The following is a 15,658-nucleotide window of genomic DNA, read 5'->3' as shown; positions in this document are numbered from 1 at the left end:
TGAGACCACAAGCTGGGGGAGGGCAGGGAAAGGAGAGGGAGAGCAAGGAGCTAATGGCAGGGTAGGCAACGGAGCCTGTGTAAATGAGCAAATAAAAACAAAAACTAAGAGTCATGTTAAAATCTATATGGGAAAAAAGAACGAGGTCCAAACAGTAGGGGTTGAATCTTCAGGGTAGGATTAGGAAAAACTGTTACTTACAAAACTATAAATCTCTGTAATGTCTGACTTTTAAAAATTTAACAATTATAAATTTCTTTTAAAAAAAAAGAACCGAAGGATCTTACAGGAAATATATTTTCTATTTCGTTTTGAGAGTTGCTCTATGAAATCTCATCTTTGCCTATACTGTTTGTAGTGTTTACTTGGGTTTAGCCTAAGATGGTATTTTTCATGATGTTGAAAGGTTTTAAAATGTATGAGGGACTTCCCTGGTGGTGCAGTGGTTAAGATCCACCTGCCAATGCAGGGGACACAGGTTCGAGCCCTGGTCCAGGAAGATCCCACATGCCGCGGAGTAACTAAGCCCGTGAGCCACAACTACTGAGCCTGAGAGCTCTAGAGCCCGCAAGCCACAACTACTGAGCCCACGTGCCACAACTACTGAAGCCCGTGTGCCTAGAGCCCATGCTCCGCAACAAGAGAAGCCACCACAATAAGAAGACCATGCACCACAAAGAGGAGTAGCCCCACTCGCCGCAACCAGAGAAAGCCCGCGCACAGCAACAAAGACCGAACTCGGCCAAAGATAAATAAATTTATAAAAATAAAAAAATAAAACGTATGAATATAAAGTCTGGAAAAAGTTAAGGAGATACTTATGAATGTCTCAGGAAACGTCTGGGTTTGCAGCCCTGATTCTCCCAACCACAAAAGAATGGAAGTGAGCAAATGCCATAAAAATTATCGGTAGACAGGAGGCTGAGTGTGCTGTGCCCTAAGTGCTATATAGAAAAACAGATATCACAAGGAGCCAGCATGGTGACCCCCTTCAAATATTTAATTTCTGGTGTACTCTCAATCTTGTCCTACAAGAATAATACAGACCTTCGATTTGGCAAAGGATTCTTAGATATGACACTGAAAGCATGAGCAACAGAAGAAAAAAATAAACTGGACTTTATCAAAATCAAAAACTTTTGTGCTTCAAAGGACACCATCAAGAAAATGAAAAAAAAAATGAAAAAGACAATCCACAGAATGGGAGAAAATATCTGTAAATCATCTACCTGATAAGGAACTTGTATCTAGAATATATAAAGAACTCTTATAACTCAAAGAAATAAAAAGCAAATAACCCAATTTAAGAGTAAGCAGGGCTTCCCTGGTGGCGCAGTGGTTGAGAGTGCGCCTGCAGGGGACATGAGTTCGTGCCCCGGTCCGGGAAGATCCCACATGCCACGGAGAGGCTGGGCCCGTGAGCCATGGCCACTGAGCCTGCGCTTCCGGAGTCTGTGCTCTGCAGTGGGAGAGGCCACAACAGTGAGAGGCCCGCGTACCGCAAAAAAATAAATAAAATAGTAAGCAAAGGATCTGAATAGACGTTTCTCCAAGGAAGATATAAAAATGGCCAATAAACACATGAAAAGATGCTCAATATCATTAACCGTCTAGGGAGATGCGAATCAAGACTACAATAAGATACCATTTCACACCCACCAGGATAGCTATAATCACAATGTGAGATAACGATGAGTGTTAGTGAGGATGTGGAGAAATCCTCAAATGATAAAACAGGGTTCTCATATGACCCAGCAAGTCCACTCCTAGGTTTCTACCGAAGAGAAATGAAAACATATGTCCACACCAAAACCTATACATGAATGTTTATAGCAACATTATTCATAGTCCAAAGTGGAAACAACCCAAATATCTATCAACAGACAAATGGATAAACAAAATATCCATATAGTGGAGTATAATTTTTTGGTCATAAAAATCAAAGAAGTACTTATACATGGTATGACATGGATGAACATTGAAAACACTAAGATATGTGAAAGAAGCCAGACACAAAAGACCACAAATTGTATGATTCCATTCATAGGAAAGAAAGACAGGACAACCTATACACAGAAAGATTAGTAGTTGCTTAAGCCTTGGGGAGGAAGGGCTGAATAAAAGGTAAGGGGTTTGTCTTTGAGGTGATGAAAATACTGTGGTGAGGGCTACACATCTGAGAATATATTAAAAACCACTGAATTGTACACTTTAAATGGCTGAATTATTTGGTATGTGAATTACATCCCAATAAAGCCTGTATGTATGTATGTATCTATTTGTTTGCTTGCCACGTCACGTGGCTTGCAGGGGTCTTAGTTCCCTGACCAGGGATTGAACCTGAGCCCTCAGCAGTGAAAGTACAGAGTCCTAACCACTGGACCGCCAGGGAATCCTTTTTTTTTCTTCATCTTTATTGGAGTATAATTGCTTTACACTGTTCTGTTAGTTTCTGCTGTACAACAAAGTGAAATCAGCTCTACGTATATACATATATTCCCATATCCCCACCCTCCTGAGCCTCCCTCCCACCCTCCCTATCCCACCCCTCTAGGTCGTCACAAAGCACGGAGCTGATCTCCTTATGCTTCCCACTAGGCATCCATTTTACATTTGGTAGTGTATGTATGTCAGTGCTAATCTCTCACTTCGTCCCAGCTTCCCCTTCCCACCGTGTCCTCAAGTCCGTTCTCTACATCTGTGTCTTTATTCCTGTCCTGCCACTAGGTTCATCAGTACCATTTTTTTGGATTCCATATATATGCATTAGCATACAGTATTTGTTTTTCTCTTTCTCACTTACTTCACTCAAATTGAAGTATAGCTGATTTACAATATTGTGTTAATATATGCTGTACAGCAAAGTGACTCAGTTATAAACATACATTCTTTTCCATTATGGTTAATCTCAAGATACTGAATATAGTTCCCTGTGCTATACGGTAGGTCCTTGTTGTTTATCCATTCTATATGCAATAGTTTGCATCTACTAACCCCAAACTCCCAGTCCATCCCTCCGCCACCCTCCCTCCCCCTTGGCAACCACAATTCTGTTCCCTATGTCTGTGAGTCTGTTTCATAAATTTGTGTCATATTTAGATTCCATATATAAGTGATATCATATGGAATTTCTCTTTCTGACTTAACTTCACTGAGTATGATAATCTCTAGTTGCATCCATGTTGCTGCAAATGGCATTATTTTGTTCTTTTTTATGGCTGAGTAGTATTCCATTGTGTGGTACTATGTACCACACCTTCTTTATCCATTCATCTTTTTTTGTGGGGGGGGCTGCATTGGGTCTTTGTTGCTGCACACAGGCTTTCTCTAGTTGTGGTGAGCGGGGGCTACTCTTCGTCGCGGTGCATGGTCTTCTCATTGCGGTGGCTTCTCTTGTTGTGGAGCACGGGCTTTAGGCACGCGGGCTTCAGTAGTTGCAGCACACAGGCTCAGTAGTTGTGGCACACAGGTCCTAGAGCGTGCGGGCTTCAGTAGTTGTGGTGCACAGGCTTCAGTAGTTGCAGCACGCAGGCTCAGTAGTTGTGGCACATGGGCTTAGGTGGTCCACGGCATGCAGGTTTTCCCAGACTGGGGATTGAACCCACGTTCCCTGCATTGGCAGGCGGATTCTTAACCATTGCACCACCAGAGAAGCCCCCAATCATCTGCTGAGGGACATTTGGGTTGTTTCCATGTCTTGGCTATTATGAATAGTGCTTCTATGAACATAGGGGTGCATGTATCTTTTTGAATTATAGTTTTGTCTGGATATATGCCCAAGAGTGGGACTGCTGGATCATAAGGCAACTCTGTTTAGTTTTCTGAGGAACCTCCATATTGTTTTCCATAGTGACTGCACCAACTTACATTCCCAACAACAATGTAGGAGGGTTCCCTTTTCTCCACACCCTCTCCAGCATTTGTTATTTGTAGACTTTTTTAAAAAGAATTTGTAGCCATTTCAGAAAATGTACTTGTTTACATTTTTGATCTTACAGAAAATAAGTTACCTCTATAGTGTCTGGGAGAATGAAGTCTTCTGCTTGTTGTAATGACACATGCAAGCTATGCTTTCCCTGAAGACTGTCATTGTCTTTCTGTAACCTCACCAGCTCTTCTGAAACCTGTTCCCGTGACTGCATCAGCACTGCCTAAAATAGAAAAAGATACTAATCACAGCCAGAAAGGTAAATCCTATCTGCTGATAATTGCACCAGAGAAAAACAAAGGCCAAATGAAATAAGGGCTGAGGATGGACAGTACATGATAAAGCTCTGTAAGACTTAAAAAAAGCAGCTCAGAGATTTATTGGTTTACAGCCCTTACATATATTCAGGGGGACAGGAAATGAAGCAAGTATCTGAGCTTATTCTCCACTGTTTCTACCAACAGCTTAAAAGTAATGAATTTCTTCCCCCATATCCCTAGGACCAGCATCTCTAGCTCAATGGAAGAGGTGGACGTAATCAAGACTTATATCAAAAAAAGTGTGTACTCCAAGACAACTCCTATTTCCTCACAGCATGCGTTCCACAGGAGGCAGGGATAAACAAAAAGCAGTATCTTCATCTTTCATTACATATACATACGTTCAAGCTCAGGATCACTGTGAATGGCCCAAGAACCCCAAATATTAGACGTTATCAAGAGGCTTTATGCTTAGGAAATGCAGGACATTTGAGCGGCTCATTCTTAAAATGGAACACGTTCCTTCTTCCACTTGCTGATGTTTACAACAATTTTAGGTATTTCATATGAATTTATATCAATATAAAAGTCCAGCTAATTTGAGTATAAGATAAAATTCTGCAAAAGTATTTCTGCTAATTTTTACTACTAACCATTGAACATATACATAAGTGTAGATTACTCCACATCCAACATTTGTTCAGCAGCTACTACTCTACACTAGGCGATTTGCTGCCCATGGAGAATACAGGGATAAAAGATAGACTTTGCCCTAGAGAAGCACCTGGTACAGTGGAGGGAAAGATAAGTAAACCAAAAATTACCCAACCATACTACGAGTGCTGTAACACTCGGTTACAATGGGTGACAATGGGTACAGCAGTGATAAAAGGACAAAGGGTACCTAATTAGTGGAGAGGGTTCAAGAACATTTCCCACAAAAGGTGACTGCTGCATCCTGAAGGACAAATAGACTGCTGGTAGGCAGGCAAGGTCATGCATAAGTTTTGGTTAATTCTACTGGCTCTTATTTATTTCAGACCAGAATCAATTGTTGCTTTATGCTCACTTTCAACCCATTTACAACAAAATATTAGCATCCCACTACATTTTGGATATAAAAGAAGGGAAAGAAGAATATGTTTATATTTGTTTATTTTTGTAAAGAGAAAACCAAGGATAAACCAAAAATAAATTTAAATGATCATGTATAGGAGTTGGTGGGAACAGGGTGAAAGGGACAGGGAATGGAAGTGAAACTTCTGAGTGTTTATATACTTTTATAGTTCTGACTTATGAACCATGTTGCATGTTCAAAAAACTCAATTAAAAAAGAAGAAAATCCAAAAATGTAATACATAGCTCCATTTGTTTCTGTTTGTATCAAATTGATAACACAACCACAGAGAGAAAAATCATTTCAAGTAATTTTTGAACACAGCACCCAGACTGTAAACCTTTACCTGGCATAACATTCTAAGGGTAAAAAGAACTACAGGTGTCTCTTGGTATCCGCAGAGGACTGGTTCCAAGACACACTCCCATACCAAAAACTGAGATGCTCAAGTCACTTCCAGTCAGCCCTCTGTATCCACAGATGTGGAAACCGTGGATATGGAGGGCCAACAAAGAAATGCTGAACTTCACTTAGTAAGTTTGCTGTTGGTAGCAATATTAATGTAGTCATTCTAAAACGATTGTGATCGCCTTAACCAAGTGATCAAACTTAACATCACCAACAATGGAACCACCCATCATAACATGCCTCTTGTTATGAACTTTCCATTGAATCATTTCATCCATGTAGTATTCTTGCCAAAAATGTCTAACTTGAACCATGTGGAAATAATCAGACAAATGCATTCTACAAGGCAAATGGTCTGGACGCTTCAAAAATGTTAATGTCATAAAAGCCAAAAACAAAAAGTGGGTGACTGTTCTAGATTAAAAGAGACTAAAGTGACATGACAACAAAATACAATACGTGATCCTTGACTAGTTCCTTGATCAAAAAGTAAAACCTCCACTAGAAAGCAATCAAGGACTTTCAGGGTCAATGGTTACATTTTAAGCATATAATAACAGTATTGTGATTATGCAGAAAAACTTCTTTGTTGTTAGGACATACATACTGAAATATTTAGGAGTGTCATTATGTCTACAACTTATTTCCAAATGGCTCAAAAAAATAAACAAATACATATGTAATATAACATACACATACATGAAAGAGAGAGACTGAGAAACAATTGCAAGCAGTAAAAATGTGGCAAAATATTAACTGGTAAACCTAAGTGAAGATTTTATGAATGTTCACTCCATAAACAACTCTAAGTTTGAAATTTTTCAAAATAAATAGTTCGGGGGAAATATCAAGATCCCAACCACTACCACAGCTACTCTTCTTTGAAGGGGCCTAAGAAATTGAGTTTATCTTTCTCAGTGTAAGAACATTTAAAGGTAATTTCAAGAAAATGGTAAGATATTAAAGTTCACAAGACCTCAACCTTAATTTCAAGAAAATGGTAAGATATTAAAGTTCATAAGACCTCAACCTTAACTTCAACAATTCTTCAATATCACCTGCAATATGTTCATTTTAAGTGGAATCAACTTGAAAAATGTTAGCAAAAGCAGGTGAGTTTTAAAAGATGAGAAGGAAGATGAGAAGGGACAGGGATTGTAAGGAGGCTAAACACTGTGAAACTTTGTCAGCATTTAACAGTGTCCTTGAGATCAACAATTATTATTTCATATTCTCTAATTAATGAAAAGATATGAAACTCTCTCTGGCCATTGATTAGTGAGATGTTTCTCAACAGACATGTTGAGGGATCAGCATTTAGGGATCAGCTCAAAGGCCATTCAGATACTGACCCAATGCCAATCAAAAACAAACCATTACCATACAACTTGGAGTTTGTTTTTCTGTCAACCCTGCAAGAGCTGGACAAGAGGCAACTCTGTAGGATCACCCCAGCAGGACCAACTCTGCTATAGTTTATGAAGGGCCATCAGATGCAGGGTTCCAACTTTGAGAAAAAGGAAGAGCAAGGCAAGTGGAGCCTGACTGCTGAGGAAGAGGCCCAAAGCTGGAGAACAATTCTGCAGAGGTTCAAGGCAGCTCTTATTAAGAAGCTCTCTGTTCCTATTCCTCTCAAAATGGACAGCCTTCTGGAAGTTTTCCAGTGCCACAGCAGTTATGGTACATGTTTTATCATAAACCCTATGAAATTACTGAGGTTGTTTTAAATATATTAGCTGTCCAGGAAAAGCACAGTGACTGCTCAAAAGCTGTACCTCCTAGGGCTTTGAGAGATTTCAACTTTTAGCTTGTATTTAGAGCTAAAAATTAAATGCTGGTCCATAGTTTATTTTATTTAGGTTTCTCAAATCAAAGAAAAATTAAGTTAAAGGTGATAATTTTTTTGGTCAAGAGGTAGGTTTAAAAAGAGAATAATGTCTTTACATAATCTTGTCCATTACTAACGTTCTATAGGCTCTGGAGAACATAATGGTAACCACTTTGGCCAGGAAGATAAAGTCACATCAAAGATTATTTCAAGATAGAATATATTTAACATAGTTAATGTTTATTTAAATGTTAACTTACCATCTGTTCCTGAACATCCCTCTTTGCCTGGGAAAACCCCTGTTGTAACTCTTCAAGTAAGATCTCAGATGCTTGGGCTCTTAGGACAAGTGCAGAGATCTTGAAAGAAAAAAAAATTTCATACACAGAGAATTTAGTTAGGAATCTGGTTATTCTGAAACTAACTCTTCCATCTCCTGCTTATTTAATGTCCGGAACTGATTTTATTAGCTCATCAAACCCCACTCATCTATCATTCAACAGATATGTGTGCATCTACTGTGTACAAAGCCTCAGCCTTTCAGATGACACAAAGCAGTACCCAAAGTCCCCAGGGGTCATACGCTGCCATACATGAACAACAGCATTATATGCGTCTCTAGACATAGATACTAATCCATGTGACACAGTTATAAATATTATTCTTAAAGGAGCTAATTAAAAATCAATAAAAAATTTGAAACTCTGTCCACAAAAAAAACCCAGTTTAAAGGATAAATGAATCTTCCCTGAACTAGCTGCAGTATTCTAAGGTGGTTTACTTAAGAGCAAAAGACACATGATAAACTCTCTTGAATTAGTTTTAGTGTTCCTGACGAGGGGTTTATGTGAAAGTTGATGACTCATACATAAGAGTTATAAAATAAACCAAAATAAATTTGTTTAGACATTTAAAAAATGATTATTGTCAGAATTTTGTTTCCAGTAGTGGCAGAATAGGTGATGTGAACCAACCTTCCTGCTAATTAAGAAAACCAGACAAAAATATGAAAGACACCTACATGAAGGCATGGGAGAACAAGGCAAAAAAGAATCACAGAGCCAAGGACCAGAATGAAGACACATGGAGAACTGGGTGCAGCATCTGGAACAGCTCTTCTCCAGAAGCATGAGCCAACTCCAAAAGAAGCAGAGGCAGCACTGAGAAGCTGAGCAGAGCGTCTGAAAACCCCAGCACAGGGTGGCAAAAGTTAAGAGTCCAAGACCCAATACACAAAGGGATCCCTGGTAAACACCCTGCACTTTGGACTGGGTCTCCAAAGGGACACACCCTACAGTAAGGGAAGAAGTTAAAATAATCCAACCTTCACAACTTCATATAATCTCAATTCCCATAAATGTATTAAGGTGATCCAGGATTGTTAGTACAACTAGTTGCCTGCCTCTCATAAGAAAAATGGCTTTATTTCAACAATTTTCACATATAATGTCTAGTACCTCAAGTTAAGAATGCACAAGGAAAGACTGTGATAGGGACTTCCCTGGTGGCGCAGTGTTTAAGAAGCCACCTGCCAATACAGGGGACACAGGTTTGAGCCCTGGTCTGGGAAGGTCCCACATGCCGCGAAGCAACTAAGCTCATGTGCCACAATTACTGAGTGTGTGCTCTAGAGCCTGCAAGCCACACTACTGTAGCCCATGCTCTACAACAAGAAGCCACCGCCATGAGAAGCCTGCGCACCACAAGAAAGAGTAGCCCCCACCTGCTGCAACTAGAGAAAGCCCGTGCCCAGCAACGAAGACCCAACACAGCCAAAAATTAATTAAAAATAAATAAAAGACTATGATAAAAAACAAAAGGAAATGATAAAAAACAAAACAGATAACAAAAAGAGAGCTACAATGAATCCAGATATGTTATTAGAAACAGACTTTAAAATAACTATATTTGATCTGTTCAGAAATTTAGAACCACCAGAGAAATGGAAACGATGAAAAATAACCAAATGGAAATAAACTAAAAAAATCAATTATCCAAATTAAAAATAAAATGGATGAGTTTAACAGATTAGACCTATTTGAAGAGAAAATTAGTGATATGAAGATAATAAACAAAGACAAAAATGATGGGAAATACAGAAGAGAGATTAAAGAAGCCATGCAGATGCAATGCGAACATCTAACATATACAAATATTTGAAGAAGTAACAGCCAATGGAAATAGCTGGTAGAGCTAAAAATATACCTGTGCAAAAACTCAAAAATTCCGTAATTTCACTACTATGTATACTTGAGAGAAATAAGTCCACATGTCCACTAAAAGACATGTACAAGAATGTTAAAAAGTGTATTCATTCACAATATCCAAAAACCAGACACAATCCAAATATCTCTCAACTGTAGAATGGATAAATGAATTATGGTATACTCATGTTATAGAATATACACAACATTAAAATCTAACTACTTACACACAGAACAATATGGATAAGTCTCACAGACATAATGACCCAACAGACCAGATGCAAAAGGCTACATACTATATGATTCCATTTATATGAAGTCCAGCAACAAGCAATTCTAAAACAGTGTTAAAAGTTAGAATACTGGCTACCTCTAAGAATAGGCAGGTGGGGTATTTACTTATTAGTAAAGAACATGAGCGCATTAGAAATGTTCAGTATCTTGATGCAGATGATGATTTATTACCCTAGTAAAATTTTTCACACATTAAAATTCACCAAATTGTACACTTGAGATTTATGCACTTTATGTTTATCTCAATAAAAACAAATTTTTAAAGAGACATATGGCTGAGAATATTCCAATCACGATATAAGACATTAACTCGGAGATCCAAGAAACCCTGTGAACTCCAAACAGCAGAAATATGAAGAAAGACGCACCTAGGTATATAGCACAGTAAAACTGTTAATAACAAAAGCCAAAATGAACATCTTTACAACAGCCACGGAAAAAATAACATTTCACCTTCAAAGGAACAACAATAAGACTTACAGCTGACTTCTCATCAGAAACATGGAAGCCAGAAGCAATGAAATAAGAACTTCAAAGTGCTGAAAGAAAATATCATAAATACTCAGAATTCTATACCTGACCACAGAGTATCCTTTTTGAATGAAGGTGGAAAGAAAAAGATATGTCTAATAAACAAAAATATGAGAGAACGGAGACTTTTGGCACTGTCCAAGATGGACTAAGCCCACCAAGGCCATTCTCTCCCCTTATTACAACTAAAAACTCTGGAAAAAATACAAAAAGCAACTACCTGAGGACTCTAAAACATAAGCAAAAGCAGACAGTTTAGGGAGGGAAATCAAAACGGGAAGAAACAATTCATACTGCAGTTTACTACTTATTTGGGGTTTTTTTCCTATTTTCTGCCAGCATGAATCTAAGAGCTGCCCCAGTTGTGAAGCCACAACAGATGCAGCAGCACAGGACAAACAACTGTTTTTCTGATCACAGGGCCACGACAGGGTCCCCATGAGCTGACAAGTAGAGTGGTACTGAGAGAAAAGAGCTTGAAAAAGGATCCCCTAATTCTGTGCATGAACCAGCACAAGTCTCACACTGACCCCTGAGCTATATACATACATGGACACATCCAAAAGAGCACTGCAAAGGCTTTTAAAAATGAACTGACATTAGAACTACCTACTACAGAAGGCAAGACAGAACTTATGAACGAACCTAATCAGGTTAACAGAACTGAGAGTCTCACAATAAAATATTCATAATCTCCAAGATCAATCTAAAAGTACTTGACATAGAAACAATCAGGAAAATGTGGCCAATTCTCAAGAGGAAAGAAAACACATGCCAACCCCATGATGACCAAGGTTGGACTCATCAAAGACTTTAAAGTAGCTATTGTAACTATGCTGCCTGGTGTCAAGGTAAATACTGTTGAAACGAATGAAAACATAGTTCTCAGCAGAGAAAAACTTTTATAGTTTTTAGAAACTATATGTTTCTAAACTGTAAAGTTTCTAACTTTATGTTTCATTTAAAGAAACAAATGAAAAATTTACTATAAATTACAGCACAGAATCTGGCACAAAAATAGGCAAACAGACCAAATAAAAGAGTCCTCAAACTGACCCACACATGTACATTCACTTGATAGTTAACAAAGATGATCTTGCAGAGCAGTGAGAAAAAGGTGACCTTTTCACTAAATGGTACAGGAACTGACTCTCCATATGAAAAAAATAAAATAAAAATTTACCCATATCTACAGCTTATACATAAAAGTCAGTTCTAGATGGATTTTAGATATAAATGTGAGTGGCTATAAACAATGAAGCTTCTACAAAATACATGAAAATATCTTCATATAACCCCAGGGTAAGAAAATATTCTTCTAAAAACCAGGATAAAAATCACTCATCATAAAGATAAGATCAATAAATTTGACTACATTAAAATTAAGAACTTCTGTTCATCAAAAGACACCATTAAAATAATGAAAATCTAAGGTACTGAGTAGAAGACATTTGGGACACATCACCAAAAGGCTCTAATAAGATTATATAAAGAACTCCTATATGAAAAGTGGGGGGGAAAAAAAAAAGACAACCCAATAAAATATCAAGCATAAGACTTGAAAAGTAATTTCAAACACACAAACAAACACACACACACACACACACACACACACAATGATATCCCAATGGCTAACAGACATGAAAAATGCTAAATAACCTCAATGGTCGTAAGAGAAACACAAACTAAGCCACCATGAAATGCCATTACACACCCACCAAAATGGCTATAATTAAAATAACACAAAATGAAGTCTGTCGAGACTGCGGACCCACAGGAATTCTTCTCATACATTGCTGGGGAGAGTATAAATTCATACAACCACTTTCTGGCACTATTATCTCCAAAAGTTGACATACATTTTGACCCAGGCATTCTACTCCTAAGCACATACCCAGCAGCAACATGTGCAACAAGCCCTATACAGAAATTTCAAAGTAGAATTATTCATAATATCCCACAACTGGAAACAACCCAAATGCTCATAACATTAAGATGGATAAATTATATCCATACAATGGTACGAGTATACAACAATGAAAATAACAACTACCACACACATTTGTGAGTAGGAACCTCACAATGTTGAATGGAGGAAGACAAACACAATGAATGATTGTGTCATTCATTGAATACGGACTATATGATTCATTTGTTAAAATAAGAAAGCAGACAAAGCTAATCTAATGGTGTTCCATGTTAGGACTGTAATTACCTCTAGGGAGGAAGTAGTAAGTGGAGGGGGAAAGTGAGGGCTTCTGGGGTACTAGCTAATTTTCTATTACTCGATCTTGGTGGTTACACAGATGTTAGTTCAGATGTGTTTGGTACATCTGTATACGGTCACATTTTTTCCTATGCATGGTATTTTTCAAAAAGTCAAAAAGAAGATAACTAGCATCTTTCTTGTCAGCAGGTTTCTTGTGCAGCAGAAAAACCTAATAAAAGTCAAAGGGGAAAAGAGAACCAGAGCCTCCTGATATTTACTAACGAGTTATTGCAAAAGTTACTTTCCTTAAATCTGTAAAACAGACACCAGAGAAAGATCAGTTTGAGATATTCTTATCTGAGGGAAAACAGAACTGCCAGATCTTCAGGGCAAGAAAGAAACCTTACTAGGTTTTCAAAACGCTTTTATTTAAACAACTCAGTCATCTCCCAGGGGCCACATTCTAAAACCCTCACTTACCTGGTGACTTGAATCTTCAGTGCTCTGCTTTATGAAGTCTTCCAGCTCCTGTTTATCTCTCATTGTCTTCTCTAACTGGTCATTTGCTTGCCTTAGCATCACCTGTAGCTTTTTCACCTATGCAATTTTAAACGTCAATTAGAAGGAAGTACCAGAATTTTCATAAGTTTAAAAAAAATCCCTACCTCCAGAAAATTTTTTTAAACCTAATCTTTTTTCCTGAGAAACAAATTTGTCAATTTGGGAAAAAATTGAGATGAATTACCTCATTCGACAACTATACTGTGCTTTACAGTTAACAAAACATTCTTCATATCCATTATCTCATTAGAAAATATCTGCTTTTCCTCCTGGGTCTTCTAGGCTAGGGCACTGGCCTCCCTGACTCTATTTTCTGCTGCCAATCTATAATCCACTCTAACACAATAAATATTTCTAAAATGAAAGTCAAATCATATCATTTCCCTACTTAAAATCCTTAAATGCCTCCCAAAGTCTTCAGGGTAAAATTTAAATCCCTTCAGTCATCACACCCCTCCCTCCATGATCTCATCATGGCCTTCCCTTTGTAGCCTCCTCTCCCACTATTTTCCCCCCACTCTCTCTCCACTCTCTCTTTCTCTCTCTCTCACACACAACCCCCCCTTATGCCCAGCCACATAAACTATTCATACTTCCTAGAACACACAATTTTCCTTCATAACTGTTCCTTTGTATACATTTCCTCTCCTTGAACACCCTTTCTCCACTTCTTTTCCTAATTAATTTTTACTCTAGCTCTAAAACAAACTTAGCTGAACTGTTACCTTCCCTAGTTAACAGCCCACAGTTAATTTAGATGCCTCTGCTCATCCTCTAGTTCTACTTGTACATGTACAGGAACAAACCATATTGAACTGATGGCTTGGATTGCAACACTGAAAGCTCCCTATGGGCAGTACGGTGTTCTCTCTGTATCTGAATACTCAGAACCCAGCGAAGTGCCTGCACAGATGAAGCAAGAGTAAAATGTCTATTGACACGACTATGGAATCCAAGATACCCCACATTCCTATACCACACTATCAGAGACCAACTACTGATATAGAGGTTTCACAAATAGCTTTAGAAATTTACCTCTAAGCCATCTAAAAAATAAAGCATATATGGAGAAAATTAATGCCAAAGGCATCTGAAAATATTAAACCATCATTCTAACCTGCTTAAGCTTATTTTGAAGACTAGGGTAACACTCTCCATAATAACCAAAGAACAATTTGGAAATATAAGAAAAAAGTTATTTTTTCCTTACCTATACTTTCACAAGTTTACTCTCATGAAGTCCTACATCATTTCCTAAATGTTATCAGGGAACCCATTATTAGGCACTGTATTTGGAAAGGTACTTGTCAGTTTCAGCATACCTAATCTACCAAATCTTAATTTCTGTGACCCTGCAAATTAAACTTACTTCAACAAATTTATGACAAGAATTAGGCAATAAGCAATGAAGAGTACAAATACTGATTAATGTAATATCCAATTAAGTTTTATCCAATTAGAAGCAACAGTCAACCCAACCCCTTATCTCCCTAAATCTCTGTATCATAAAGCACTTTCCATGTGCATGCATTCCTGACAATAACACTTCTAGGCCTTGGGCAGAAGGAACAGGTTGGGAGAGGAGATATGCCAGCTGAGCTGACCTGTGTGGTATTGGTCAAGCTAATGAAGCAAAGACACACAAAAGCAAAAGTTCTATAGTGTGCTCCCACTGGAAATGTAACTGACGTTGCACGTACCAGATTATTTCAGACTTAACAAGATGAATATACTTCATAAAGCAAATTGGGAGGGGTGAAGGGCAATTAATTCAACACCTCCAATGAAAACTACAACAGCTCACCAATTTCACACACCCCAAAGGAAACTCACCTGGTCTCTTGTTTCAGCCTCTTGAATCTGAATTCCTTGTAACTGTTTTTCATAATTGGAACACATATCACAACGTCGACCAAGTTTATTTCCAGCATTATGTACCTGAAGGGCACCAAAATTACCTCTTATCAGGCAGAACAAAACAAGTCTACATCACATACTTGAGGAACACATGCAGTCTTACCTATGTTACTCAAAGTAGAAAATGGAGTAAACAAGTTATTCAGGGACTTATGGCAAGTAGTTACAATAGAGAGCTGGATTCTAAAAAATCATAAGTTCAATATAAGTATGACAGGAAAATAAGGGACACAACTTTATCATCAAGAGGCTAAGGGTCACAAAACACCGCATTTGAGGGAAACACAAGGAAAGCACAAGGTACTACACCATGGCACTCACAATTTAAATCAATACTACCCAACAAGGGAGGGGATGGGGAAGGGTGGAGTGCAAATTAACCATTTCACCAGCTCCAAGCA

At 38.1% G+C, this 15,658-nt stretch overlaps 1 protein-coding gene across 5 annotated transcripts in view; it reads right to left on the bottom strand.

The window, feature by feature from the left end:
• Positions 1–15,658, bottom strand: part of RABEP1 (rabaptin, RAB GTPase binding effector protein 1) — a 104,187-nt gene that overhangs the window by 9,304 nt on the left and 79,225 nt on the right. For all 5 annotated transcript variants that reach the window (XR_009537518.1, XR_009537517.1, XM_060133910.1 and 2 more), the window contains 4 exons: positions 15,174–15,278; positions 13,260–13,376; positions 7,802–7,900; positions 4,011–4,151 (listed from right to left, as the gene is read on the bottom strand). Coding sequence is in view for 3 of the 5 variants with exons in the window: in XM_060133910.1 (XP_059989893.1) it covers positions 4,011–4,151; positions 7,802–7,900; positions 13,260–13,376; positions 15,174–15,278 (462 nt within the window). In the remaining 2 variants the exon portion in view is untranslated. The remainder of the gene's footprint in view (positions 1–4,010; positions 4,152–7,801; positions 7,901–13,259; positions 13,377–15,173; positions 15,279–15,658) is intronic.

Source organism: Lagenorhynchus albirostris, chromosome 20 (assembly GCF_949774975.1).
Source record: "Lagenorhynchus albirostris chromosome 20, mLagAlb1.1, whole genome shotgun sequence".
Taxonomy (NCBI): Eukaryota; Metazoa; Chordata; class Mammalia; order Artiodactyla; family Delphinidae; genus Lagenorhynchus; species Lagenorhynchus albirostris.
This window is presented reverse-complemented; position numbering and strand designations above follow the sequence as displayed.